Source organism: Halichoeres trimaculatus, unplaced genomic scaffold, assembly GCF_033239565.1.
Source record: "Halichoeres trimaculatus isolate MK-OKI-2021-1 unplaced genomic scaffold, fHalTri1.1 fHalTri1_scaffold_2, whole genome shotgun sequence".
NCBI classification, from domain to species: domain Eukaryota; kingdom Metazoa; phylum Chordata; class Actinopteri; order Labriformes; family Labridae; genus Halichoeres; species Halichoeres trimaculatus.
Genome location: NW_027437180.1, coordinates 14,110,051 through 14,137,500, shown reverse-complemented (window position 1 = coordinate 14,137,500; position 27,450 = coordinate 14,110,051). Strand labels below are relative to the sequence as shown.

Genomic DNA, 27,450 nt, shown 5'->3' with positions numbered 1-27,450 from the left:
AACAGTCTGGAGAAGGCCCAGTTTAAGTGTAAGGAGGCAGAGAGTATCACAGCTAACTACAGGAAAGTCAAAAACAGCCTGCAGGTAAACTCTACTTGCACCTTTAACCAGAAACAAAGTTTGCGCTTATTTTTACTTACTGCACAGATTGTAGGACAGTGTTTTTTACAACTATTTTAGCATTAAAAGCGCTGTTATGCTTATGTATTATGTCACTTTAGTTACATCTTCTTGTCTTTACTTAATCTCAAATGGGTTTATTTGCATTGCAGATATTCCAGTCCAGTACCTTAGAATCATATACTTAACACTTGCTTCATGTTTCTAATATTTCAATCTTGCCTCAAGGTGCAATAATGTTTCAGCCTTTTTCCAGACAAAACAATACATTGTGATAAGTTATTACTTAATGCAAAGCCTTAGTGTATTGTTTTTCTTTTGCCAAGCTCTTCAGTGTTTCTTTGTTTGTCTCTGTGAAGCACTTTGAACAGCCTTGCTGCTAAAATATGCAACATGAACTTGCCTTGCCCTATCTTGATTTTGTACTCTACAGTTTTTCACTGCCACTCTTTCCATTGCTATTTTCGATTGCTTTCAGCTTCAGCCTCACTTTTTCTCTCTAGTATGAGGCTCTTACCTTCCAGGGCCAGCTGGACAGCCTGGAAGCAGAAATCCTGAAGCACAGGGAGGAACTGATTAGCATGCAGTCCATTAACTCTGTCGCCCAGCTTTCCAAAGAACGTGCTAAGGTGAGGTTAAAGTTGAGCTATGAGAGGCATGCTTCTTTCACATTTTCTTCTTAGTTATATTACAAAGCAAAGCTCAAATTATATTAGATCTGTGCTCTTTTTGGGGTTTATACACCTGTGCCCTTTTCATTTCCAAGCATTTACCCTTTCAAGTTAAGATATGTTTAACCACCTCTTCACTTCTTCACCAACAGCATCATTTTCCTGAAGTAATATCTAAAATAGAGAAATAAAAAGAGTCAGTATGAACTGAAATCCAGCGTTTTCTTAGTCTCCATATCTTCCTTTGGTACCCAGAGGCTCAGTGGTAGAGTGGGTCATCTCTCATTTGAAAGGTTAATGGTTAAATCCCAAGTCTATAAGCCAGTGTATCCTTGGTCAAGATCCCAAAAGACTCCTGAATATAAAGCCTTCAGCATGTGAATGTGATAAGTACTTATAGGCAGTGAGAAACTTCACATTGAGTGTGTGTGAGACACTCTAAGTGGTGCAGCACATTTATCATTACCTTGAACCCTTGCCTCCTCGCCTTTCTTCTCCCTCTAGGCAGAATTGCAGCAGCAGGAGGAACTGTTGTACAAAGAGCGCAAGGAAAGAGAGAGCATTGTAGCCTGCTACAGAAAAAAGGTTGAGGAGCACAGGGCCCAGGCTGAAAAGGCTGACAGAAGGGTGAGATACAGTTTTGTAATATCAACAAATACAAAGCACTGTAAATGCACATTGAGACTGATTGAGTTCATGGATTTACGCTGTGCCATCCTCAGGGTCAGAGAACCGTGATGCAGCCAGATGAGATGAGCAGTGAGGCTCAGCGAAGCACCCCCAGGATTGCAGGGGAGGAAGAGAAAGTCATCTCTGCTTTTGAGGAAGCTTTTCGACGCATCAAAGAGGCCACTGGAGTCACAGATATACAGGTAGAGATATTGAAAGACATATATTTGGTGAACCCAGTGTATTTATGAGATACCAGTTTGTTCATCCATGTTTTTTTTTCTTGAGTCCAGGAGATAGTGGAGCGCTTTATCTCACAGAAGGAAACACACCAACATCTTGAGAAGCTGAAAGAAGAAAATGCGACGGTGCTGCAGCAGCTGAAGGAGCAAAAAGAGCTCCTGAACCAACAGTTCCAAGACATGAAATATTCAGGCGAGGCTAAACTCTCCAGGTAAGACAGTCAAACAGATGTAGTTTATGAAATGCATAAAGCTGTGTATTGTTCATCTTCTTCAGCGTCTACTCTTTCTCTGTTTTATTAGTGACCAACAGCTGCTGGAGGAGTGTGAGCAGCAGCTACAGGCTCAGCAGCGAAGGTGTGACTCCAGTAAGGAGCACCTGGATTGTCTCATTAGAACCCTGAGCACTGTCCGAGCCGGGGTGGAGCATCTCTCTGACAAGCTGCAACACCTCACGCTGGTAGTTATGACTATTATTTGAAATTTGCCATAAAGAATAAGCAATTTCTTCAAAACTGTCACCTTTTCTTTTAATTCAATATGACAATACAGACTTTGCTTAGACTTTTTTTTACCCATTTTTGCTCAGACTGAGGACACAGAGGCTGACGTGCCTCCAGATTCTGATGAGTTTGTGGTGGAGCTGATGACTCAGTGTGAGCTGAAGCTGCAGTCTCTGCATGAGGAGCTTCAGGGAAAGGATCTGGCTGCCATCATGAAGGAGATGGAGGAGGACGAAGTGAGTCAAAAACACTCGTCCAGCATCATTGTGCCTTTAAAAACACATAAGCTGAGCCTCAACCGTTCAAATCTGTGTTTACTGTGTGCAGTTAAATGCATTACAGTCTAGATAACTTGTGGTTTCAATGCATATTTGAACTGAGTTAGTTGGCTAACACTGACACATAAACAGCTTTATCTGATAAATGTCACATGAAGGCCATGGGACCAGTACAGTTCCCTGATAATGTCTTCAACTGATGACACTAAAGGACATAGAAGCAGCATAAAAAGTCTCCAGATATTCATTCTAGTCTGATCTTAGTAATAAATGAAATGACTTTTTGCATAACCCTTCACTACAGAGAAGGGACAGGTGGGCATGGAAGCATGCATGATGCTGTGCTTTCTTCACTTATCTGGATGAAACAGCAGCCTTTATGGGCCCTGAAGTGTTAGCTCTTCATTAGTTCTGCCTGAAATCATCTTCCTCTCACTCTGAATGTATCAGGGTGGACCACAGGAAACACGTAACAGCCATTTACTAATGGCATTGACTTTTAACAGTCAGGTCCAAATATAGATGGATTAATCTTTTTAGCTGATGTAACTGACCTGATTGTTTATTTTTAGCTGTGTCTGCTTGACTCTAACACACATCAGGCATCATGACAGTCAAAGTCTACAGAAGTGACAGAACAGTTAGAGTCAATGCAGCTATGTTAGAGTTGTTTTCATCTTCTTATACCATCAAACTCTAAAGTTATTGCCCAATAACCAGGAGTAGAGATCCTAACAAAACGCTGCCATCTCCCATTGATTACATGGATGTTAAGTTTTATTTGTATGATGAAATCAAAGATGCTCTAAGAATAGAAACAACTTTATTGTCATTGTAAAAAATACAACGAAATTGAAGTCACAACAGCAATCAAGAAAACAAAAGTAAGAAAGTGTATAGAAAGGGAAAAAGGTCCATAAGAAAAAATATGATGACAGCTTGTCCATCATTGTCCAGTTTAGCCAGCCTCCACCTCCACAGGGTCCAGGACTGAGCTTCTTCAGCAGTCTGTTCAGTCTCTGTCTCCTGGATCCTGTCTGCTCACAGCAGGTGAAGCTCTTCCAATGTGGCGTTGGTGTCTGGTGTTAGCTCCGTTAGCCATGTCTGTGAATAGCATGATGCTACTCTGCCCTCTGGTATTCCCTCTGTTGCTGAGTTAGCATGACTAGCTCGTCCATCTTATTGGAGACAGATCTTACGTTCCCAATGACGATGGATGGAAGGACAGGTCCATGTCGTCACTTCTTAGCTCACACCTGAGAACCAGCACGTCATCCTCACCTCCTTCTCTTCACCTTGTGGGAAGACATCAGGCCTTACACCAGTTAGCATTGACATGCTACAGGCTGCTAACAGCTGAGTTCGCATGTAAACAATGCAGCCATGGTTACATGTAGGATCTCCAGACAAACACAGGAGAAAAAGTAGTAAAAATATCACTGAAGCCACAAAAAGTTTGGGGTTGATGACCAATAAATGAGTCGTACAAAGTAATGATCCACTCCAAATACATAATAACGAAAAAAAGATGAAAAAAAATTACAAGAAACGGACAAAGAAGAGAGAGCTGCTTCAAAAGGCAGCCATAGCCAACAGGGCGGCGCCTGTCAACCTAAATAACCTTGCTTTAAAACATGAAACGAACATCGGTATTGCACTTCTAGAAAAATGTTGTACTTACAATTTTGTCAAGTACAGTATCATAAAAACATGTTTTGTTGTGTAACAAGCATTTAATGAAGATATATTTATAGAATCAGGTAACTTTGGTGATCACATAACATGGAAAGGAATAAATCCCAATATCGTCAGTATGTGTCTTGTTTTTGCTTTGAGCAGTTCCATGTCAGGATTGAGAGAAAACTGCCAGCCTATAACACCCGTGTCAAGTTACCTGAGGACCAAAATCTGGACCCTTTCCAGGATGGTAAGTCCGGATAATGGTAGGATAATGATAAACCACACACACAAAAACTCAGACCTCTAAGATGGTGCACACTGTCTAAATCTATCCATTCCAAACTCTTATTGTGTCTCAGAGAATGAGAGTGAAGGGGATGAAGGGGACATCCTATCACGAGAGGCTCTGAAACGTCAGTCTCAGCTCATCGTTGACTCCAAGTCTAAGAAGAAACCGTGGAAGAAGGGAAAAATTTGATCCAGCAACAGGGTCTCAAGATTAAAAAAATGAAGTATGAAAGCAGCTCACTTGCATTGTTTGATTTCTTTTTTATTGTTCAAAAGATAAGCTTCTGCAATAATTACACTTAGAAGTACTTTCAGAAGTTGCAACAAAGTAAACTACTGTGCAACAACGAACAAGAAATTGTACTTTTAGACACGTTGAAAGATGAGAAGAATTTAGTCAAGGTTAAAACCTATAAATAGATATGTTTTCTCTTTCAACTCAGTTAGGTGTTGTATGCTCAAGCTTGTTTTGACAACAGTAATGTTCTCTGTCAGGTGTCAACGACACTCACTGCTGCTTCTTCTGTCACTGCTCAAAGTTCAAACCTCTGTCTCAGGGAACCTAATCAACACATTTAAAACTTGTTTTTTTTATAAACCAAATGATGTAGAAGTAGGTTATCTGTTGTAATTTATGAAGCCTGTCACTATTCGTGGATATGTTACACGGTATAATATACATAATGGAATCCAGCTAATCAAAATGTCATCTGACTGACTCTGAAGATGTGCATTCGTCTCAGTGCAGAAGTCAATGTGTCACCTGTTTTGCTTGTAGGTATGCAGTAAAGCCAAAACCAACACTTGGAACATCTCTGCTATGTGTATCATGTGAAGTGTGTCTCAGCTCTTCTTGTGAAATGTTTCTTCCCAGCAGTGCAGTGTTTCCCATACCAAAATGTCAAGTGGAACCTCTGTCATTAACACCTGCTTGATTTATCACATGGAACCACTGTGATAACCAACAAACACAGCTTCAGGATTCAAACAAACCGTTCACCCTGTAATGTCTGTGTTGTGGGTAAATGGATTTAATCAAACCTTTTTTTTTTTTTTTCTGGAAGGGCTTTAAAAAAGTTGCTTCTGTCAGACTGTCGTTTCCTGTGCTCCAACATGTTGAACTCAAACCAATTAGGAATCTTTACCGATGCATGATTAGGACAATATTTTTCATAGTTCCCTCCAGTTTACGAGTGATCCCTTGGAAAGGTGACTGGCTCAATGGTTGAGTCATTTTCTTTAAGATGGAAAGTGGGGGTTTAATTCAAGCTCCGTCAGCCACAAGGATACATGTCAAAGTGCTCTTGGGACTCTGATTGTGTATGAATGTGATTAACTAATCCTGATGGTCCATTGCTTTAACAGCTTCTTCCATCACTGTGTGAATGTGTCTTTCAGAGATCGTTTCATCTTCCACTTTTCATTAACTAAAGTCTTACACATGTTTTGCATTTTACATATAAGAAATGTTTGAGACACCACTTTTTTCAGGAATAATTGAGGTGAAACATAAATAAAACATTTTATTGATAAAATAGTTATCCCTGTGTCTAATGTTTGACCTCAGAGTTAAAACACACCTTGAATTTGAGGCCTGCTCTTAGAATGCCAGACTTGATAGTAGTAATGATAACTAGAAATTTCAAATTTTTTAACAAATTTATCAGACCTCCTGTTATAAAAATGAGCTAATGACCCAGCATCATGTAGTGCTTTAACTCTGACTCTTTGTTTTTCAGAGATTTTCTTTTGCTTCACCTTCTTGAGGCGGAGTCAGGGATTTTAAACTGATTTTATGTTTTTATGCCCAAATTTAAACAAGAAAACAGCAACTCTCTAAGAAGTCAAATATTTATTGAACAGAACATCCAACATGAACACGTTTAACACATTGAATTTAACTTATTTGTTCTTGGAAAAAATAATTATTCGCTTTATTTTTTCTTCTTGTTTGTAAAAGAACAGTACATTTTACAATGAATGGATAACAAAAGTGAGCATATTTCAGCAATAAATTTATAATTTTGATCAAAGAGCTCACACACTGGTGGAATAACCATTACAAAAACATAAAAGTCAGCAGTAATGGCAAACACCTTAATGTGGGTAGTGATCTAATAAATTTGTCAAGCAGGGTATGTGTATTATGTTCTGTCAAAAATAACATAAACTGACTTAAGTAGATTCTATTATAAACCAATGAAGAGAAAAATCTAACAATGCTTAGAGTTATTACTTATTTGGTTTGTTTAGACATGGAATCATACACAACAAGAACAAAGAGTAAAATAAAGTACAATGAAATAGTATGAAAATGAATAACTCAAAAGAAGAGCAGATAAACTGTAAGTTAACATCACAACTTTTAAGATACATCTCATAAAAGTAAGACGGATGTTAAACAACACCACAGATTTGTATTTGTCCTACATTACAAATCTTAATAAAAGTGGTGACACAGAACTTCAACTATTAGTGGCCCACTAACTCATATACCATCATATAAAATGAATCCTACACAGATACTTCATCAAGCTGGATAAATATAAGACAACAAACCTGTCAAGGAATTGCAAGTAAATACATCTGTGCATGTGCACTGTACTTTGGTTACGCAGTCTATTGTAGTGTGTGGAGGAGCCGTTTCATTGGTGTTTTGTTTGACCAATCAGACAAAGGGGGCGGGCCTACGCGGCCTGCTGCAGGTTTTGAATGGCTGTCAGCAGGTGAGCGTGCTTCCTCACCATGTGTCACCTGTCAGGTGTGTTAAAAACGTTTTTTTTATGAGTTAACTCAAGAAGAACACTGTCCCCTCCCACATCTACAGGTGAGAAACACTTAATGCTGAGAAGGTCCATCAGCAGACTTTTAAACACCACGAGAGATTTGTTTTAGCATTACAGAATGAGCGTGGGCCTCAGTACACAGCCTCTTCGTGGTCCCTTAGCAGATTTATGTGTTAGCTTCTCTGCCTGTATCCCTCTGTGATGAAGGTGTTAGTGGGGACAGGGAGGTGGTGCCTCGTCGTAATGAAGGGGGGCAGTGAACCGGAATGATTGGATGCACAATGCTATCAAAATGGGACACAATCATTTATGGGAGGAAGACAAACTGGGAGGAGGAAATCTCAGCGCACACACTCACACACTCACACATAAACATGCGCGTAGAGCATCATCCACCCCCACAAACACAGTACAATCAGTTCTTGGAGATAAATGCTAGAGTCTCTGCAGTCCAAGTTTCACACTGTCTCTACATGAATGCTCTATCTGGACAGACACAGATCTGAACATGGACTTCACTGAGACTCAGGCAGCACGGATCTAACTGGAACGAGATTACAGTTAAGTAGCTTTTTTGTTTAAGGTTTATGGGGTTTTCAACTTATTTTGTGCTTCATTTAGATGCTTGGCTCTTTAAATTTTCATCAGGAATGCTGTGAATGAAACATTTTCCTCCATGTGTATGGATGTTGGTTAGAAATTCATGATGAGTGTGTTAAATGTTGGTCTACTCTCTTTTTTTTCTTTTTACAAGAATAATTAATTTTGAGCACGGCCATGAAATGTTTCTGATTTTGATAATTTTGTGAGTCAACTTGGATAAAGAAAGATGTAAATCCTTCATTATGTGCTTTTTATTAAATTTCTATACTTTGCCGGCATTTTAATATCATATCTGGTGTTTTAATCTTAGTTTTTTGAGCTAAGAATCATTAATTATTGATTAAAGCTAACATGATTTGTTAAATGGGGCTGTGTTCTTCGGAATGAGTCAGGTTAGGCTGAATAATACAGCTATTTGTGGAAAAACATGATTAATTTTACCAGTTATTCAGCTAAAGTGCATCTGATGAGTTTTGAGGCCCTACTTTAAAGTGGGCTTCAAAGAGCAGGATTGCGTATTGCTGAACACATAATCTATTGTACTTGTGACTTGGACTCTTCTTTATAAAAGCCGAATTTAATATACATGGAAACCAAAGTGATTCAGGTGCAGCTACAATACATAATGTTTCCATGCTCCTCTGTGGCACAGATGAGGCAGCCGTTGTGGAGGAGATCTGATGAGGTGTGTGGGCCTGTAGCGTGACACAGAGTGGGAGATGAGGACCATTCTTCCTGTGTGTGGAGGTGGGGATGGAGGGGAGTCCCGCAGCCTCCGCAGCAGGGTGGGCAGGATGAAGAAGCTGCTTTGGCTCAGGCCAAGTCATTGCGTCACCGTCCATATGGACATGGAGCCTGGTGTGTGGCTGACGAGCTTCCAGCTGTTGGACACTGATGGACGCTATGAGGTGAGTGGATCATGTATGAGCATGCAAGCTTGAATCATTGCATCTCACTTTATCTGAAACTCTCATCAGAAATTAATTTAATTATACAAAAGAAGGTACATGAGCTGTGAAATATTTACTTTGATTGAGGTTGGTTGTGAAATGAGCCTGTGTGGAAACAGCTGGAAGAGGACATCAACGAACTGTGCAACAACAGTTTTGGTCCAACCTGAGAGACAGATGCACACAGATCAATGGTAGCTGCTTCATCATTAAAATATCAAGTAATCAAACTTTAAGGTGTACTCTCTGGTGCTATGTAATTATATTTGCATCTTTTAGTGAACTCGAACCATTTCAATTGTTTCATTCATTTAATTGAGATTTGGGTTTTGAATTATCCTCACAGACTGTCTGTAGTGCTGAGATGTCTGAGGCTGTAATGTGGTTAAGAGGCTGATTTTACACTTCTGTCTGAATTAGCATCAGTAATGAGTCCACATGGCCTGCTAAAGGCTGCAAGTGATAATTATTTTACTGTTTGGTAATCTATTGATTTGTTTCAAGACCCGCTGTTTGTTCTTCCAAATGAAACGGCCTGATACTTAAGACAAATGGGTAACACACTGGCCTTAATTTCCTTTCTTTTTAATCTCATATTCATGATCAATGCTGTTATCAATAAGCTGTGAACTGTTTTGCCACAAGGCTCGGGGCTGTTTTTGATTTATGACATCCATGATTTGTGTTTTTGTTTTTCTCCTTTGCTGGATGTGTGTAGTCTAGTCCCTTGATGAAGACGTCATGAACTGTGAATTATTAGGGGTAATCAGACCACTGGGCACCTGGCACCGGGCGGCTGTTGTATACAACCTGTGCTGACGTCAGGCTCCTTCCTGGGAACTTCCAAGATTGTTCTTACTGAGCTCTACATTTTTGTGTAGGGGATGTCATCCAGCTCTAGACACACTTAAAAGGAACTTTGTCAGACTCTCCAGGAAGAATACCAGAAACCTGTGACAGTGCCGGGTACTTCCTGCTGACAAGAAGCCTTTGTGATTGTGTAAGCTTGTGATAAACTCTGACCAGCAGGTTGTGGCATCAACTTGCTGGCATGCTTTTGCTTGTTGGTTGTCACCACCTCATCAACCATTCATGTGCTTAATGGGCGCTAATTGAGGATCCCTCCTGGCCTTTTGTTCAGCTGCTGCAGAAAGACAGAGTAGCCTCTGCAAACATGGTGGTAGATTTTCAGTCGAGAAAGAAAAAGCAACTCATTAGAGAAACAAAAAGCTCATTTTTTTATTTGAGCTAAAAGAGCAGTGGACAGGCAGGCTGGGAAGAGACGTGCCATGTGCTCAGCCTTTTGGTGTTCCTCACAGCATGTTGCTTCTTGTCAGCTTGAAATTTATTTCTTACACCAATTCTAAAAGCTTTTTATTAATAAATATCTTTAGTTTGTGCTTTAATTTAGTCACATAGTCAGAAGTATTTAAAGGTGTAGAGCAGACCTGCTTTATGTGGCATGTCTTCCACGCCCCTGACACTACTGGAAGGAACATCAGCTGGAGACAGGCGAGAAAAACCAGATTCCAGACTGGATTCTTCAGCGGTCGGGGTTTTCAAATGCACTGTTCACAGCTTGTTGATTTTCTCACTTCAGGGGAGATAAAACAACTCAAGTTGCACCTTGAATTTAAAGAGCTCCTGTAAAATAAACACTATGATGTGTTTGTAACGTGAGAATCAACTTTTTATGAATGAATAGACAAGTGAATGAAGCTACTACAGGCTGAAGAGTCCGTCTTTCAGCCAGAGGAATAACTTGAGGAAACTTTTATTATCAATTTGTGATGGCCCCACAGTTTGTCCACCAGAGGTCACAGTATTGTCTTTGCCATTAATTTCTGTCCTATATAAATTTAGGGTAAAATAAGTTGACATTAATAAAATCTATGAAAGTCATGACACTGCCCTCATTTGCGGGGCTTTTGTAATGTATGTGTAACTCCAAACAATTTTACAGATGCTCTCACAATTCACTTTACAGCTCAAAAAAATCTTGTAATAAGCTGCAGTTAAGACCTGCTGAGATAGATTGGTTAAAAAATGTATATTTTTAAATAAGTTATTTCGTCATACTATGACGACTGAGTAAATCCTTAAAGATTTTGATACATCTTATCTTTTGTGAATGAATTAAACAATGTCCAGGGCCCTCAAAGAGCATGATCATATCATTAGATTATACTAAATTAAAAAATAAAATAATACAAAATTATTATTTGTTGTTACACATTAAAAATGGCCTATATGTCAGTTGTGAACTACTTTTTCCTGCAGCATTCATCAAGAAAGAGGAGGCTTCTCTAACTATCTGATACTATACCAAGGGGGGAAGAAAGCTTAGGTGTCTTCAATTGAAATGCGATGAAATAGAGAGCTCTCAGGTTGCCTGTTTACTGTCTTAGTCACTAACCTACTTGTGGGAACTATGCAAAACGTGATTTTTTTTTTTTCTTCAATTATAGCCTCATATAGAAAATCTGCATTAGAGCGCCTTACCTCTCTGTCCTCATTGGCTGACATCTTAAGCCCCGCCCACACAGTGCCCAGAGCCCTGCCCTGTGATAGGCTGCTCGCGCTCAGTGTCCTGACAGTCTTTCTCCTCTGACTTTATCAGCCACTGTCACTGATTCTGTTCAACCCCAATGACTGGATACTGTCCTACTCTTTTTATTTTTTGAAAATGAAAAACTCCGACAAAAATCCGATCAACAGCTGCGGAAAGGCGGGCCTACAACCCTTAAATCTGAACCGTGCTGGGGGACAATTTCCATAGGCGACAGCAAGCTAACTTTAAACTGTTTCCAACTTCTCTGCAAGAGCTAACATGGGAAAATGGCACTTATCGATGGTAGGTTAAAATACAGATTCCCTGTCTTGTTTTGTAATGTGTTATTTTAAAAAAGAAGTTTTACTTCTTGTTGCTTTTTGGTCACATTTTTTATTTGCTTTGCCGATTCTTCTATGAGCCTTTTCATAGCTCATAGCAGGTACCTTCATTTTCATCCAGAAGTAATTTATCGTTGAGTTGTGCAGAAAAAAACTTGGTTTCTTGTCTGAGTTTCTATCATGTGATTGCAGGTGTTTCAAAGCATGGTGCACCTCTATTGTTGGTACAATATTGTGATTACATAAAGTCTCTTCGGACGAAATACCTCAAGCTTAGTCACAGGCTTATTCCATGACGGTGAAACCAATGGTCTGCTTTTATTTTGTCATCAGACCAGATATCCATCAGTTGGATGAAACCATGTGATGATACTTTTTTCAGCCCAGATTTACTTTTAATATGTTGAATGAGAGCCTGACTTGGTTTGAAAAATGATATACTTTCTATGATGCCATTGATATGTAGTTTGACTTAAAACCTCTGAATTGTTCAGATCACCAATCAAAATAATACTGGTGTCTATTGTTTTAAAGTTTTAAACTCATGACTATCAGGGATAAGTTATGATTTTGTAATATTCAGATAACATTTTTGAAATAAGACATTGGAAATTTTGTGTGAATAATTTCTAACTTAGAAATGTTATGTTTATTGTTTTCACCGGCCCATGTCCATAAAGTGATATAACTGCCAGGCGGTGGCATTTTTGCCATTAAATTGGAAAAAAAAAAAAAACTTGCTTAGAACTTAATATAACAACAACTTGCAAGTAAAACAGAACTGGAGAAGAGAGTTACTTGTGAAAAAGTTGGACCAAAATGAGGTTAACAACAGACTTTGCTCAGTAAAACTAGGCCATATGTAGCTAAAATCCATTTATAAATGAAATCTTACCAGCTTCCAACAACTTCACGCATTCATTAAATGCATCTCCATCTCCTGATGTCTGCGTTTTATTATTTAGCAAATAATAAAAAAGTAAAATGTCTATCAAATGATACTTTTGCCCATAATGCCCATCCCCACTGGCTATGTGCAACAATGTATTGTCGTTTTCAATTCTATCCGTGAAAAGAACATTGTTTCAAGTATGAAGAAAAGCTGCAAACTGTGTCACGGCTCAACAAATTGCTCCTGTGTTTGTGGACATAAACAAATCACCTGTTACCGCGTCTGCGCCGGCTCAGTGTGTGAGTCACCAGATGTCTGTGGCGTCAGTGAGCAAGGCTGGGTCACAAGCAGAATCTGAAGAATGAGGTTGATTGACGTAAAGCTCTAACCTTAATGCACATCACAATAATCAGAAATGAGATGAAGTATTTATGTTATTCTGTGAGTAAAACAGATGTAAAGAAGTCCTTTTGGTGCAGGGATTTGAAATGCTTCTCTCCAAGTTCAGCAAACATCTACATTCTGTTCTCAGCTCCAACTCCATATTTAACCTAAACGAGGTTAAGGTTGTGTTCATGGGTAATTGTTTGTCAGAGCCTGATGAAACTGCATTCTCCTCTTCCAGGATCCAGTGCAGGAGTGGGGAGAGGAAGAGGAGAATGGGGCTGTGTATGGCATCACGCTGCGCAGGGAGCCTGTCCTGCAGAATTCAGACATGACAGAGCTCCCAGCTTCATCTCACTTCGCCCAGTACCACACAGTCAAGGTTCGACGGCTGAAGGCTGGCACCCTGGAGCATCTGGTCACACACCTGCTCACTCCAGAGCCCCAGGAGCAGGACTTCACACACATCTTCTTCTCCACCTACAGAGCCTTTACGTCCACCAGCACTGTCATCGAGCTGCTGTTTCAAAGGTGGGGAACTCACTACACTGTGGCTTGATGTGTTCCTGTGTTCATGAAAGCAACAGTTGTGAGTTTATCAAATTATTCAAACTGGAGACTGAGGGAAACAGTTTGCTTGGCTCATTTTGGAGTAAACAACATTTGCCAAAATTTTCTCTGAGGCTCCAGCTTCGAGATTGTTCCTGTTTTATGAAAATGACAGTTTAAAATATTCCACATTTCCTTTCCCTTAGTTTCATTTCTTTTTATAGTTGTGATTAAATCATGAAGAGTGTTGTGTTCAGAGCTGCAGATACAGTCGATGAACCAGACTAGACCTTTTGTTTTATTTGTTTTGAGCATGTTTGTGGGGATAAGTTCACAAGTTGCAAGCTGTAGCATCAAATACAATATAAAGAGGTTGAAGTGATATACGTTTTTCCGGAAATTTTTTGACTAAATTTGACCTAAAATCTCAAACTTTACTGGAATAAGTCATTAATAGCTTAAAATTAGCCAGAAGACTGGCAGGCCCAAACAGACACCTCTGGGTTAGTGAAGCAGGTTACAGGTATTTGTTTGATAATACTTCTGCTTTGTAAAAACCTAATATAGATTAAAGTGCTGTGATATTTTTACTTCTCAACATTGGTTTGACATTTCATCTTGTGGTACTTTTTTTAAGGTTGTCACTGTTAGAATATGGGAACACTAACACATTGTTGAACATGGTTATCAAACTCTCGTTTTAGGTCACTGCAGGTATTCACAGAGCACTTCTCTTTGACGCTGCACAGGTTTCTATGACAGATGATATCGTCATAGAATAAACAAAGAAAGCTGCAGCTTTGTTCCATACCAGAGTGGTCATGACTACACCCTCCACACCCAGAGGTGCTCCTCCACCTAACCCTGTAATGAATGTGCTGAGATTTAAAGCTCATACTGACCTACTGTCAGTTAGAGCTTAGCCACAGAAAGACTTTTTACTTTTAATGCTTCCTCAAAGCAGGAAACAGGAAACGGTTTCTAATTAATTATATTTTGTAATTGTCTGACCTGTATCACCAAACTTATTTCCAGACTCAAAAGGGAATCATTGAAAGAAAAGAGTGACATCTCTGAAGCAAAAGTGCATTTTTGAACAGATTAAGTCCGTGTGCCAATCTGTACAATGTGCAGCTGTTGCTGAACAAAAGTGTTCACATGTAAACTAACCAAGTCTCAAAGATTTATGCTTAAAAAAAACCCAATCAGGTCAAGTGTGCTCTCGTTAAAGATTAGACAGCACATCAGTTTGCTTACTTCACTCTTCTGAAGCAGCACAGCGTAGAGTTATTATTCAGTTTAATACCAAATGTCTGTTATTCTCAGTATGGATTTCATTTTCTAGTATAATTTGAATTAATAATATCAATGTGGTAATCTGATATTATAAAAAAGTTGAAAATACAGTGACCGTAACTGAAAAGCGATTAACAAATCAACCACCAATCAAACCTAAACTTTTATTTACACAATCATTCAGTTAAGTACCTGTACAAGCTCAACCTGCTGTAGTGGTTTAAGCACACCTGTCTAAGCTCACTGTTTAATTCCACATGGTTCAAGTCTGACTGAAGTGAGCATTCAAACACAATCCTAACGGCATTATGACTTTTCGAACTCTAACCTGTTTAAATGTACCAAAAGTAAGCTATGAATAATCATCTTAGTGTTTGCTTTAACCCTTTTGTTTTTTTTTACCAAGTTAGACTTGGTTAGCTTGGTCTTTTGTCTCTTTAAAGAGAGGGTATTATTTTTTTTTATGGTTTATACTCTTTCTCTGGTACCACTGTAGTAGCTTTGTATGATTTATAACTCAAAACAGCTTTCATTTTCTCCTCACACTGATGTTTGGAAAGCCCTTATTTCAGCCTCTGCCCTAAACATTTTGCTTTAGCTGCTGTCTCTTTAAGACTTCCTGCTCCTCTGATTGGTCAGTTCCATGGAAGCCTGTCTGGGACAGAGCTATGTGCAGACCTTAGTGTTTGAGACCCATCTCTTCAACATTTCATGAACCAATCAAGATATCTTCATGTGAAACCTCATCATTTCAGCTTGTTAGAGCAGGCAATTTTATCAGTTCACAAACAGATTCAGATTCATTGAAAATCCCATATACCCCCTCTTTAAGGTGCCCTGTGAAACTGTGGCTTTTGACACATTTTATGAAGTATTTATCAAACAGTCACCCTCATATTCGTGACACTGGTAGCAACAGGAGCTTTGTGCGGGTCAGTCTGTGTTTCTCCTCCTCTACCTCACAGGATCTTCTTCAGGATGCAGCTTTTATTTGTGTCATTAACCTGTAAACCTGCTGTACTGTAGCTTCATTGGGGGCTGTATAAAGGGAAATTTTGAGTCTTATCAGCTGTTCAAACACAATTTTCCTGTTTATAATTCCGCCCCTGGATGTGACTGCTAACTATCCTCCTTATCTTAGGTCCTCTGACTTTTTGTTATGGTGTTGGCTTGATGAGCAGTCACAATATTGTGAATATCTAGGACATGAAGCCTCAAGTTGAAGTGTTTTGTTTGTTTCCTTCTTTCACAGAGATGATTTAGCTAACCTGGATAATGCTGTTAGCTCACGCAGGTGAGATCTTTTTACTCCATACCATCACTACAAATTGAGATTCGATCACTTGGTCTCACTCATCTCAACTCATCAGTTTTTCACCTGTTTGCTATAAATTAAACCAATGTTTAAAAATGTTAGATCTCATTGGATTCATCTGGATGACTGAAGTATAATTAGACCATCAAAGTTAAATAATTGCCCTGGTCTCCCCCTCAGCACCTTACCACCAGTGATCCGTCTGTGGCTTGAGGAGTACAGTCAGGACTTTCGTGATCCACCTCAGTACGAAGCGCTCCGGTTTTTGTGTGCCCACTTGCGTCGCCGTCTCTGTTTCCGAAGATTAGCTCACACTGCTGAGGCGCTCCTGAAGAGGCTCCAAGAGCAGGGTATGAAGAAATCATACATTAATTTGATCATTTAGGATTTATCTCAGCCTGCCAACCCAGTGAGGATCATGCTGCTCTGATGTTATGGTGACATCTGTGGACCAGCTGAAATCTGTTGACACATTTTTGACATTTATGATTTGGTGTGTTTTACAGATTGCAGCCAGCCTGCATTAGCACACCGCGATGAGTCATCTCAGCAACAGCAGAGTGATCTGGAGGACAGAGTTGAGAGGTTCACGGAGGACGAAGACAAACACAACTTTATGCTCTTCCCAGTGAGAGAAGTGGCAGAGCAGCTGACCAGACTGGACGCTGTAGGTTTCATTGTTTTCACGATCATTTCTGTGTCGTTCTGCTTGTTTGTTAACCTGTCACCCTCTCTTCTCCAGGACTTGTTTGTCAGAGTGATTCCTTTCGATTGCCTGGGCTGCGTCTGGTCGCAGCGTGACAAAAAAGAAAATCGAAACATAGCGCCCACTGTGCGAGCCACCATCTGTCAGTTCAACGCCGTCACCAACCGTGTCATCACCTCACTCCTCTGCCCGTCCTCCCCGAGCCCTTCCACCTCCTCACCAGCTTCATCTCCAGGCTCCTCCTCCGCCTTCCTTTACCAGTCCACTGCCCCGAGCTCCCCTGACTGTGCTCACACCAGCCCCGCCCACAGGGCACGCATCATCGAGCGCTGGATCGCCATTGCTCAGGTCAGAATCAAAAATAATGTTAATCTTATTTAGGGTTTGCAAAATTACACAAAAGATGCACATTGGTGAAGTTAAAGACGCTTATACTTGTATTTTTTTGTCTCTGCAGGAGTGCAGACACCTGAAGAACTTCTCCTCTTTGAGGGCCATCCTTTCAGCGCTGCAGTCCAATGCTGTGTATCGCCTCAAGAAGACCTGGGCTGCTGTCTGCAGGTCAGCAATGAATTAAATCACACAACTTCACATGAAGCCTGTAGGAGCAAGACCTTTGTACAAGCACCACTGTGGTGCTTTTTAAAGATCACAATGTAAAAATGTCAGAAAGAGATTAATATGATAAAGAGGAGACAGGTGGACAATTAGTCCCACAGTTTGCTTTTCTGACTTGTTTACATCTTTAACCTTTAACAGTAAGTTAAACTGTCTGTCCTGATAGTCTGAATTTGTTTGGTTTCAGGGAGAGCATGGCCACCTTTGACCACTTATGTGAGACTTTCCTGGATGAAAACTGTGTGCTAACCAGCAAAGAGGACTTACTGGAGGTAACTTCTTGGGTTCCTGTCATAAAACACACAAAGCAGATACAAAGATCTGTGAACGTATTGTTTTCAGTTTTTCACCCGGGGCATGGGTGGAGGTGTGAGGATGGAGGTGTAACTGCCTTGGCCTGTTTACTCTAATACAAAAGAAATCTTATAAACTAACTGGCAAAGGCACAACAACAACAAGCAATTAAAAAGTTCATTCTTGGTATGAAGCACAGCAGCTTTCTTTGACGCTCTAATGCTCATTCTCTCTAAATTTAAAACATTTTTTTTTTATATTTTTATCAAGATATTTGCAGCAGCATTAGAACATAGCTGTTTTCCATTAAGACCAGATGCAACATTTACTTGTACATACCTTTAAGGGCAGATGGGACAGGACAGATGGTGTCATCATTTTCTAGACATGTGACCAATGAAATATGCTGTGATTTGCTGAATCACATATGGAGGGAGTAGAAAAGTTTGTGTCACGTTTTATTTCTTTCTAAAAATGGCTTTTTGGCAACTAAGTTTTGACTCACTCACCCTTAAAGGAACAAACGCACTGCCCTTAAAAGTATACAAATGCAAATGTTGCATTTTTCAGTCAGCCCTTCTCAATCAGGCAGTTTAGGTTTAATCCAAGCAGCAACCTCTGGTCTAAGAATACGAGACAATGCTGAAGTGCTAAAATCTGCTGTTTCTCAAGTGTTCGCTTGAGGCTGGTTACAGAGGTACCAGAAGTCACATACACACCAAGACAAAAAAAGCTGTTTTCAAACAGAAATTAACCTATTTACAGCCTGGTTAAAAAAATGTCTCCTGCCTGAGTCGCTAATTTTACTATCATCACACACTGTACAGGGGGTGAAATTTTTTCTAACTGCAGTTCAGAGGATATCAAGATCACGCGCTCACCCAATCAGAGGCACAGCTCAGGTCATGTGACTGACAGGCGCCCTATAGCTGTACACGAAGCCCTTGCTACTCCCAATATGGCTGTGATAGCCGCTCTGCTTCATTTTCCGTTTCAGAAACAGACGGGTGACATTAGGGAGACTACGTCCATGTGTTATACAGTTTATGGTTTGATCCCAGATCCCGATATTCACATGCTCATGGTGTTAAACTTCCCAAACTGCCCTGAGTCGCTGTATTAGCAATGTGGGAATGTGGGGTCAGTGGGTAGCTGTGACTTTTAGTGTGAAAGTGCTTAGAGCTGTGAGAAAACAGGAGGAAGTTTTATAGTAATTCCATCTGAAGGTGTTTGTTTACCAAAATTTAGTAAACAAAAAATTCAATCAACAAATGGGCAACGTCAAGAAAATAGTTGATGAGTGTATAAAACAAAGTAGCACAGAACAAAATGGAGAATCAGAGTCGAAAGAAAATCGTGGCCTTTTTTCTGAGTGTGAGAATTGAAAATATGCCTCTTATAAAAGGCAAAGGAAGAATTTTACAGTATTTAGTTTTCCAGTTGTCTTATAGCAGGGCGTTTTTAAACTAATCTGAATGTGTATTTAGTGATAGCACCCATAATGAGAAGCTGAGCTCCTGTTACATAATAAAAAGGCCTTGTTAGCCTTTAAAGCAAATAAAACTTCTAATTAAAGCAGCCGGAGGAGGTCCACTGCTAATCACCAGTTATTTCATTAAATTAAGCGCTAACTTGTGGTGTTGTTTTAAACAAACACAAACAGTGCACACCTGAGGTCACAGACAGCACAAAAGGCTAAAAGCTTGTGGTTGTCTTTGTCACACAGTGAGCGGACTGCAGAGGCAGCCTCCCACGCCTCGTAGCACTCGCTGATGGTGCTCAACCCTGAAAAGAACAGTTATATAATAGGCATGCCTTTTAGTCACATTGAACTGGAGTTTTTTCTATTAACAACATGATCACAAGGCATTTTAATAGCACTAAAGTTGACAAGAGAGATGTTTTTGCTCTGCAGGATGGGAGTCTTCCTGATGGCATTTCCACACCGGGCTCCAAGTCAGCCCAGCTCTGCTCAGTCTCCAGACAGACGGTAAGGAAACGGTCGTCATTTTGTTTGAAAATAACCTCCACAAATAAAGTTCAGAGCAGTAAAAATGAAAGGCAGAGGTCAGTTTTCCTCTGCCTGGCTCAACAGTTCTGCTTCCTCTTAGTCACATGTTTTCCAGCTGTTTTCAGTCTGTATTATTGTCGCCTCAGTTCCACTTCCCTTTTCTTTTTCAATCTGCTCGTTTGATGGAAACGTTGACACAAGTCACCATTAGATTTTCCCCTGAGGTTTGAAGGGATAATAAAGCTGACATTAGCGCAAAGGTCTGATACTGAGGAAGTTTGCACAGCCCAGGTGGAGCTGTACGTTAGAGTTTTATACCCCCATCTTTCTTTGTTTAATGGGTGAAGGTGCTGTGCTGTTCTTTTGGTTGTTTACAGTCGAGTTAAAACTGACATCACATGAACCTCAGGCTTCATCTCCCTTTCTTTTATTTATCCAAGCTTGATATGCAAATATTATCTCATTGTCCAACAAGTTAAACTCACAAAGTTTAATAATACAATTTCCAAAAATATTTGAATTAAATTTTGAAGTAATTTGTTTTTTGTCTCTCGGTTTGTGTTCTCAGACGTTCAGCAGCGGTGTGGTGCCATACCTCGGCACTTATTTGACCGTCCTCACCATGCTGGATACAGCGCTGTCTGACACTGTGGAGGTGAGCACACAGCAAGGTCACAACCCCACCTGAGCTGTCTGGTTTTTTTTTCTTTGATTTCATAACACTCTGATTGAATGATGTCTCCATGTTTGTAACACTGCTTGTTTCTTGTGTCCATCAGGGTGGACTCATCAACTTTGAGAAGCGCAGACGGGTATGTGTCACCCCCTAGTGGTGTCTTCTATAACTGACTGACTGAGTGTTGTTGGTGTAAATGACCTGTTTGTAAGTTATTTGCTCTAACTCAGGCATTAATTAATGTTTTAATGCAGGAGTTTGAGATCCTCTCTCAGATTCGTCAGCTCCAGGCTTCCTGCTCTGCTTACAAGCTCCCAGTTAACACGTACGTCACCACCTGGCTGCAGGCACACGCTCTGCTCACAGATCAAGAGAGGTGAGACACACCACAACACTGTTAAAATGCAAAAATTAATTTAACAAGCAGAATCAGAAGAATTTAAAAAAAAAACACACTTCCTTTTTTTTAAACTTATCTTATTTGTCTCTTGAAGCTATGAGCTGTCTCGCGACTTGGAGCCTCCAGTCGACCCGTGTCCCAACTCCCCCAATTTATGGAGCAGCCGCCTGCTCACCAAGAAACTCACCTCGTAAGTCCAGAAAGGATTTTAGATATTAAAATCTGTTCTGCCAAGAAATCTTTGGATTTGATTTTTATGATAGTGATAGAATTATCTATGCCTAGTCTGCACCTGAGCTGTATTTGTCATATGAAAGGAAAAGCAAACATCTTCTGAAAGTTCTATCAAAACATAAAGACCTATTTACCCGCCATCTTTGGAAATGTAATTTCAGCTGTGTTGGGACACAAACACAGCCAGACTTAATCGTCTTGTTTGTGCAGGTTGCGTACGTCCTGTGACGGCCCTCACAGAAAGACCCACGCTGACCAGATCAGCGTGTCGTCTTCTGGCTCCAGCTCTTCAGACATGGAGGACCTCTCCGCCCCGCAGTCCTCTCCCCTCAGACTCAAACTCAAGGTGCGAGCCCTCAGCGGTCCCCAGCATCATGTAAAACTTAAAAATCCAGTTTACTGAGATTTACTTACTCATGAGAACTTCCCTCCTCCTCCTCACCTTCCTCAGTCTTTCTCGGGCTCGCTACACAACGTTGCAGAGAACCTTTCCTGCAGCTCCATGTCGTCCTCTCCCAGCCTCTCCAGCTCCTCCTGCAGCTCCTCACAACCAGACCTCAGCTCTCCTTCTCTGGTACTGAATCGCGAGTCGTCATCGTCCAGCTGCTCTCCTCCATCCGTAGCGCTGCCAGTTTACAACAAGCAGGTTGCCGACTCGTGTATCGTCAGGGTCAGTGTGGACTGTGTCATCAACGGAAACGTCTACAAGAGCATACTGGTAGGGACAACGGAAAGTCAGCAGGTCGCCTCTGATATGGATTCAGTCAGCTGGAAACTGCAGATGACTTTAATTTACAGTCATGATTAAACTCTTACTCAACTTGAGTAGTTATCATCTGAATTATAACTAATAAAAAAGAAGCTGATTTTAAAAATCCTCTTGGAGTCACTTTACCTCCAGGTGCAGACTTTGTGTTTTGACATGTTGCTGTCTGATTTTTCTCCAGCTGACCAGTCAGGACCACACGCCTCAGGTGATCCAGAGAGCCCTGGAAAAACACAACATGGAGGACATCAGCTGCCGGGATTTCAGCCTCCACCAGATGCTCAACAATGGGAAAGGTGATTGTTTTCTCCTCTGGGTGTCTGACGCTTCCTTACGCCAGCTCTGACCTACTCTCTGAGGAAGACTCTTTTCAAGGCCCACTTTTACCTGGCAATACTTTCCACCCCTGTTTCTTTGCTCCTAACCCTAATTGAAAATAAAAATAATAATTCTGTACAACTTTGAGCCTAATTTTGACCTAAATAACAAAGCTAATGTAATAACTTCAAACTTTGCGTAAAACTCCTCCTGACTTTGAGCCTCATAGGTGGGTAGTAGTCAGTCCTCTGGTTTATTTTTTTCTAAAAGACAAAAACCTTGAATTTTTCCATCTGACTGAAAAGTTACTTTATTGTAGTTAGATTTTTATTCTGAAACAAAAAGGCTTTTAAGGAAGCAATTTAACCTCCTAAGTGTCACAGTCCTCTGGAAACTACAGTACACAAAAACTCTCTACATTTTTTAAAATAAACTCTACCTTAATTTTAATAATAATAATAATAATAATAATAATAATAATAATAATAATAATAATAATAATAATAATACATTTTATTTTAAAGCACATTTTTCAGCACTCAAAGACACTTTACAGCTCATTAAAAACACAATAATAAAGACGATCACAAGAGAAATAAATAACACTAGGAGACAAACAGGAGTGACAAGAGGCTAAACAGAATCAGAGAAGTTGGAAAAGGCAGATTTTACTTTAGATTGTCTTAAATAATAACACATTCCTCACCATAAAGAGTAAAAATGAACTCATTTTTTAAACTTACAGCTGTGTTTTTAAACTGGAATTAAATAAGTAACATTAGTCTGACAGGAATGAATCCCCAGCCTCTAATCTTTTTGTCTTTCTTCACCAGAGCTCCGGATCCCAGACAACGCCAACGTTTATTACGCCATGTGCACGTCTTCAAACTTCGACTTTGTGTTACGACCACGCTGGAGGAGACACTTGGCCTCTTTGACCAGTCCTGGATCACACCGCAAGAACCGTCATGCCAAGTAGAAAGCGTCTGTCCTGGGTGACTGTTTTGATTATATCTTTAAGGCAGAGGAGCTACTTATCTGCTAGAGAAGTTCAGAAACTCGTCAGGAGATGTTTGTATCTCCTTGTCACAGGGACGACATGACTGGGCAGCAGAAAGGAGCCTCTGCACCGTGAGCAACAGGAAGTTTGTCTTCACCTGGACCAACACTGAAATGTTTCATTTTAGAAATAATCAGACTGCACTCAGAGAGGGGTTCAAATGTGCAGAAAAAGACATCGAGAAAAAACAGGAGCAGGTGTCGCCTGTTGGAAATCTTCATCTTTGGATAAGTGAATTCAGCTTCAGCCAGTCAGCCAAATGGGGTAGAACGAACAAAAGCACTTCAGGTTGTTTCTGCTGTGACACAGAGAAAATGAGGAGGAGAAACGAACGTGGGGGACAGATTTTAGCTGCAGAGTCGTGCTGCAGCAGACAGACTCCAGCTCGTGGTCTGGGACAGGTTACAGCAAGCGTGGGACTTTCTTTTAGCCTCTTCAACCACACAAACACAGTGACTCAGTAAAGATGCTCACTGTCAGCTGATGACTCAGCGTTCCCCAGTGGATGTGGGTCAATGTGAAATCAGTCAGTTTTCATCGTGCTGAGCACCAGAAGGATGAGACAGTGTGTGTGAAGCTCTGTGAGGACTCCAGCCTATCAGCTGTGGCGATGAAGTTTTAATCTTCTGACCAGTCTGTTAAAGATTTATATATATTTTAATTTAACTTAAAGTCATTTTATCAGTTTTAAATTATTGCATTTCAGTATTCAGCATCTAGAGCTTATATGTATATGTGTTTTTATTTTGTTCCCTCTGTTATGGATTCTTTGTCTGTATTTAATGTCTTAAATATTTATAGATAAAAACATATACTTACTTTGGTATCTGATAAGCTAAGAATGCAGGAAGCAGACTTTTTACTTTTTTTTAAATGAAGGAGTGATTTTATGTGAGCAAAGTGTGCACAAATGTTAATTGTCTCTCTGACGGACTGTGCCATGAGAGGATTCACTCTGCTGACTGTGTTTTGTTCTCGTTGCTGTAATTCAGGTAAGGTTACAGTTTTTATATTTGGGCTAATTAAAGAACAGCAGCCCTTTTCAGTGAGTGATATGTAGCTTTTGCACAAGACTGTGAGGATCTAAAAAAGGGGTTTCTGTAAGTGCAAACAAAGTGTGATGGTATGTCAGTTTTCTTTGAAATGAGAGATCAGCTCAGTGATGCAAATCCTTCTCCACAAGCTCTTGATGCAGCACTTTGGGAGCATGAGAAAGGAAAAGTTGTCAGAATAATGAGTCATTTTCTTTGGAGCATGTCCACTGAGTGACTCAAATCTCTATTAAAAACTCCACACAGCGGTGACACGTCCGCTCAGTTGGACGGAGGAGTTTGTGTCTCTGGGTGCAGCTTCAGTGCTGCTGAAGTTTTCTTTGTGACATCAGGTTACAGGTTGGTAACAAAGGTATGGCAGCTGCAATATACACAATGAAGGAGTCTCTAGTGTTACTTCTGTTATGTCCTTGTCAGATATATTATATTATTATTAGTAAACCAGTAAATTTTCTTTAATCATGCATTTGTGATATAAGCCAAGTTGTAATGGTTATAACTCGTTATCTCAACAGATTCTTTATTTTTCAAAGTCGAGCACTTACTGTTCTGTGATAAGTATCAAGTGTCCACTAATAAAGACAATTTAACGTTATCACAGTAATGTTTGTGAAGTCATTTGAGTTTTCATCAGTTGTGTTATTCATGGTTTGACTTCTCCCTGAAAATATCAGAGTTAATGTTTTATCACATCACAAGTTTTAATTAAATATATTCATCAGCTTTCAGTGCAGTTTAAAGAAAGGGAGTATTGAGAGTTTAGCAAATGGACCTAGAAAGGTGTTGTGTTAAAAAATCACCACTAGGTGGAGCCACATACTAGTGAGAATGTGTTCTGCTTTCTCCTCATTGTTGTGGTTACAGATTGAATAACTGGTTAACCTTTACCATTCAGGTCAAACTTGACCCATTTTGATGTTTAACAGCAGTAAAAATTCCCTTAACTTCATTCTTCTGCCTGAAATTTGTTGACTTCTCCTAAAGTGATCCAAAAAACACGAAAAAGAAAATCTATTTAAATACTCCAAATAGGTCTGTTGATCAAATTTTTCTGAAGACACAACACGGGATGAATTGATCTATGTCGAAATTGACACAAACCATTCTGTGAAGAAATAAATATTAAGACTTCACATCATTTATTGAGTGACCTGCACAACATAACACTTGTGATTAATTTGTAAGTCAAAAATGTGGGTAACTGTGAAAGAAAGATGTGTCGTGAGCAGCAGAAATTTAGATTACCTAGAGAGGAAGGAGGGTCCGGTCAACGGGGTCGTTCTCTGTGCTCTGTGCCCCCCGGGTCAATGGTCAATACTCAGGGTCAAAGTTCAAAGGAGCTGTGTGTGTGTGTGTGTGTGTGTGTGTGTGTGTGTGTGTGTGTGTAAGTGAGAGATCATGACCCGTCTAGCCAGCTCAGCTTCATGTTGCCCTGTGTCCGTTTCTCACGTTCTCCACTTTCACTCTGTAACACCTGAACTCTCTGTGGGAGAGTGTTGAGGTTTCTAACAGCTTAGTTTTCCGTGTGTGTGTGTGTGTGTGTGTGTGTGTGTGTGTGTGTGTGTGTGTGTGTGTGTGTTTGTGTGTGTGTGTGTGTGTGTGTGTGTGTGTGTGTGTGTGTGTGTGTGTGTGTGTGTGTGTGTGTGTATTCACATGTCTGTGTTGCAGGTTCAGAAACAATGATCACTCTGAGCTTTTTCTGCTTCTTCATTTTGACCATCTTGTTCATTTATTTCTTTCACTTCCACCCTTTAAATCTCTTTAATGGTGTTTTGGCTCATTCATGCTGGATTCATCTGAATATGCAGTATGTTGTGTTGTGTTGTGTTGTTTTGTGTTGTGTTGTGTTGTGTTGTGTTGTGTTGTGTTGTGTTGTGTTGTGTTGTGTTGTGTTGTGTTGTGTTGTGTAATGTTGGTGTTGATAAGTTAATCTTCATCAAATGACCATGAAGCTCTCGATCATATCTGTGAGATTCTCTGTATTGATTTTGGTGGATGTAATTCCACAACCAAGTCACATTTTCCTTAACTGACCGCTCTAAGGAATCCCCTTGTGTGCCTGTGTGTGTGTTTGTGCCTGTGTGTTTGTGCGTGTTTGTTCTAAAAACAGTTAATCAGACTCTTCTCCTCAGGCTGGAGCGGTCTCTTTTTCCTCACACGTGGTTTTGGTTTCTCTCTGTCCTCATCTGCCTCAGAGCCTCGGGGCTCATTAAGTCTTAAAGCTTTGAGGTGTTCAGGGCAGATCAGGTCATGCTTTCCATGAACCTATAAAACTGTTCCTGAATGGAAAAGCTGACAAACATCAATTTCACTGGTGTCATGTGAGCAACAAGCACAAATTGGCCTCTGTCCCCCCTTGGGTGGAAGAAGATAATCTCTGCTAAAATTGGTTTCAAGTGATTTGATTTGAGGTTTCTGTTTCTGAACAGCACAAATATGCCTCAAACTAAAAGAATTATTTTAAGTTTGTTTTTAGTGGCACTGTCTGTGACAGGAAAATAAAAACGTCTGGAGGGAAAAAATAAAACTGTAATGTCTCTTATTTGTTAAACTCTCAATGAATCAGGGACACTGCAGCTGTGTGCATGTGTGTTTAGATATACTAGCGTAGTATAAATAAAGTCATGTCTACATGCAGTTACTGAGTTATAAAAGCCTGTCAGGATTTTTCCTGAAGTGTTTTTATTTTCACATGGCAAGAACAAAAAAACTGTTACCACCTATGTTACCACCAAGCAGTCAGGTTCGGTTCAGTACGGTTCACCATGGTTTGCTACAGTTGAGCCTAATCCCGTTTGCGTTTCCACAGCAAACAGTGCCCTCTCGTGGTAGGCGGTGTGTAAGCCAAATGCCATAAACCGCAGCTGTTAAACAACAGCGTGACGCCGTAGCAGCGCGACACAGTGTACCATGCTAATAAATCCAACGAAGAAGAAAAACGCGACACAGTAAACAAAGAGCATAGATAGAAGACATCCAGCATTTCATCCTCTGTGATTGGCATGTAGCTCTTTGATACAAAGTGCAATCAAGCTTTGTTTCAGAGAAGTCTGTGTGCTGCCTGGACAAAATGCAGCCGCTGTCGTGGGGTAAGTGACGATTCTTTTGACCAATCAACGGTCTGCAGTGTTGTAGCTCCACCTTCCGAGAGCGGATCGGTTCAGTCTGGCACCCATAGAAGGGGTCCCAAAAAGTGG

General features: G+C 40.3%; 2 protein-coding genes across 3 annotated transcripts in view; both read left to right on the top strand.

Moving 5' to 3' along the window:
- The window catches only part of odad3 (outer dynein arm docking complex subunit 3), a 7,205-nt gene extending 1,266 nt beyond the window's left edge, over positions 1-5,939 (top strand). Inside the window, exons 5-13 of the mRNA XM_074696734.1 lie at positions 1-84; positions 624-749; positions 1,296-1,418; positions 1,514-1,663; positions 1,754-1,914; positions 2,006-2,162; positions 2,292-2,441; positions 4,323-4,410; positions 4,523-5,939. The exon at positions 1-84 is cut by the window's left edge and continues 18 nt beyond it. Coding sequence (XP_074552835.1) covers positions 1-84; positions 624-749; positions 1,296-1,418; positions 1,514-1,663; positions 1,754-1,914; positions 2,006-2,162; positions 2,292-2,441; positions 4,323-4,410; positions 4,523-4,641 — 1,158 coding nt within the window. The 3' untranslated portion in view covers positions 4,642-5,939. The remainder of the gene's footprint in view (positions 85-623; positions 750-1,295; positions 1,419-1,513; positions 1,664-1,753; positions 1,915-2,005; positions 2,163-2,291; positions 2,442-4,322; positions 4,411-4,522) is intronic.
- A 1,475-nt stretch (positions 5,940-7,414) lies between these two features.
- Positions 7,415-24,832, top strand: rgl3a (ral guanine nucleotide dissociation stimulator-like 3a). Of its 2 annotated transcripts, XM_074688149.1 has the most exons (18): positions 7,415-7,797; positions 8,493-8,748; positions 13,200-13,489; positions 16,056-16,097; positions 16,299-16,468; positions 16,625-16,785; positions 16,861-17,172; positions 17,282-17,385; positions 17,630-17,714; positions 19,652-19,726; positions 20,316-20,402; positions 20,527-20,559; positions 20,678-20,799; positions 20,918-21,013; positions 21,268-21,403; positions 21,509-21,775; positions 22,005-22,119; positions 22,975-24,832. In XM_074688149.1, the coding sequence occupies exons 2-18, from the start codon at positions 8,560-8,562 to the stop codon at positions 23,118-23,120; spliced, it is 2,430 nt and encodes an 809-aa protein (XP_074544250.1). In that variant the 5' UTR covers positions 7,415-7,797; positions 8,493-8,559; the 3' UTR covers positions 23,121-24,832. The 2 variants fall into 2 exon arrangements, with proteins under 2 accessions (XP_074544250.1, XP_074544259.1); XM_074688158.1 differs by lacking the exons at positions 7,415-7,797; positions 8,493-8,748 and adding an exon at positions 11,412-11,644.
- Positions 24,833-27,450: the final 2,618 nt, after the last annotated feature.

Bases quoted from the DNA above. Each gene is read 5' to 3' on its own strand.
- rgl3a (XM_074688149.1), top strand. From the start codon at position 8,560: ATGAGGACCATTCTTCCTGTGTGTGGAGGTGGGGATGGAGGGGAGTCC. The intron at 13,490-16,055 runs GTGGGGAACTCA...CTTCTTTCACAG, and splicing joins ATCGAGCTGCTGTTTCAAAG to AGATGATTTAGCTAACCTGG. The intron at 21,014-21,267 runs GTAAGTCCAGAA...TTGTTTGTGCAG, and splicing joins CTCACCAAGAAACTCACCTC to GTTGCGTACGTCCTGTGACG.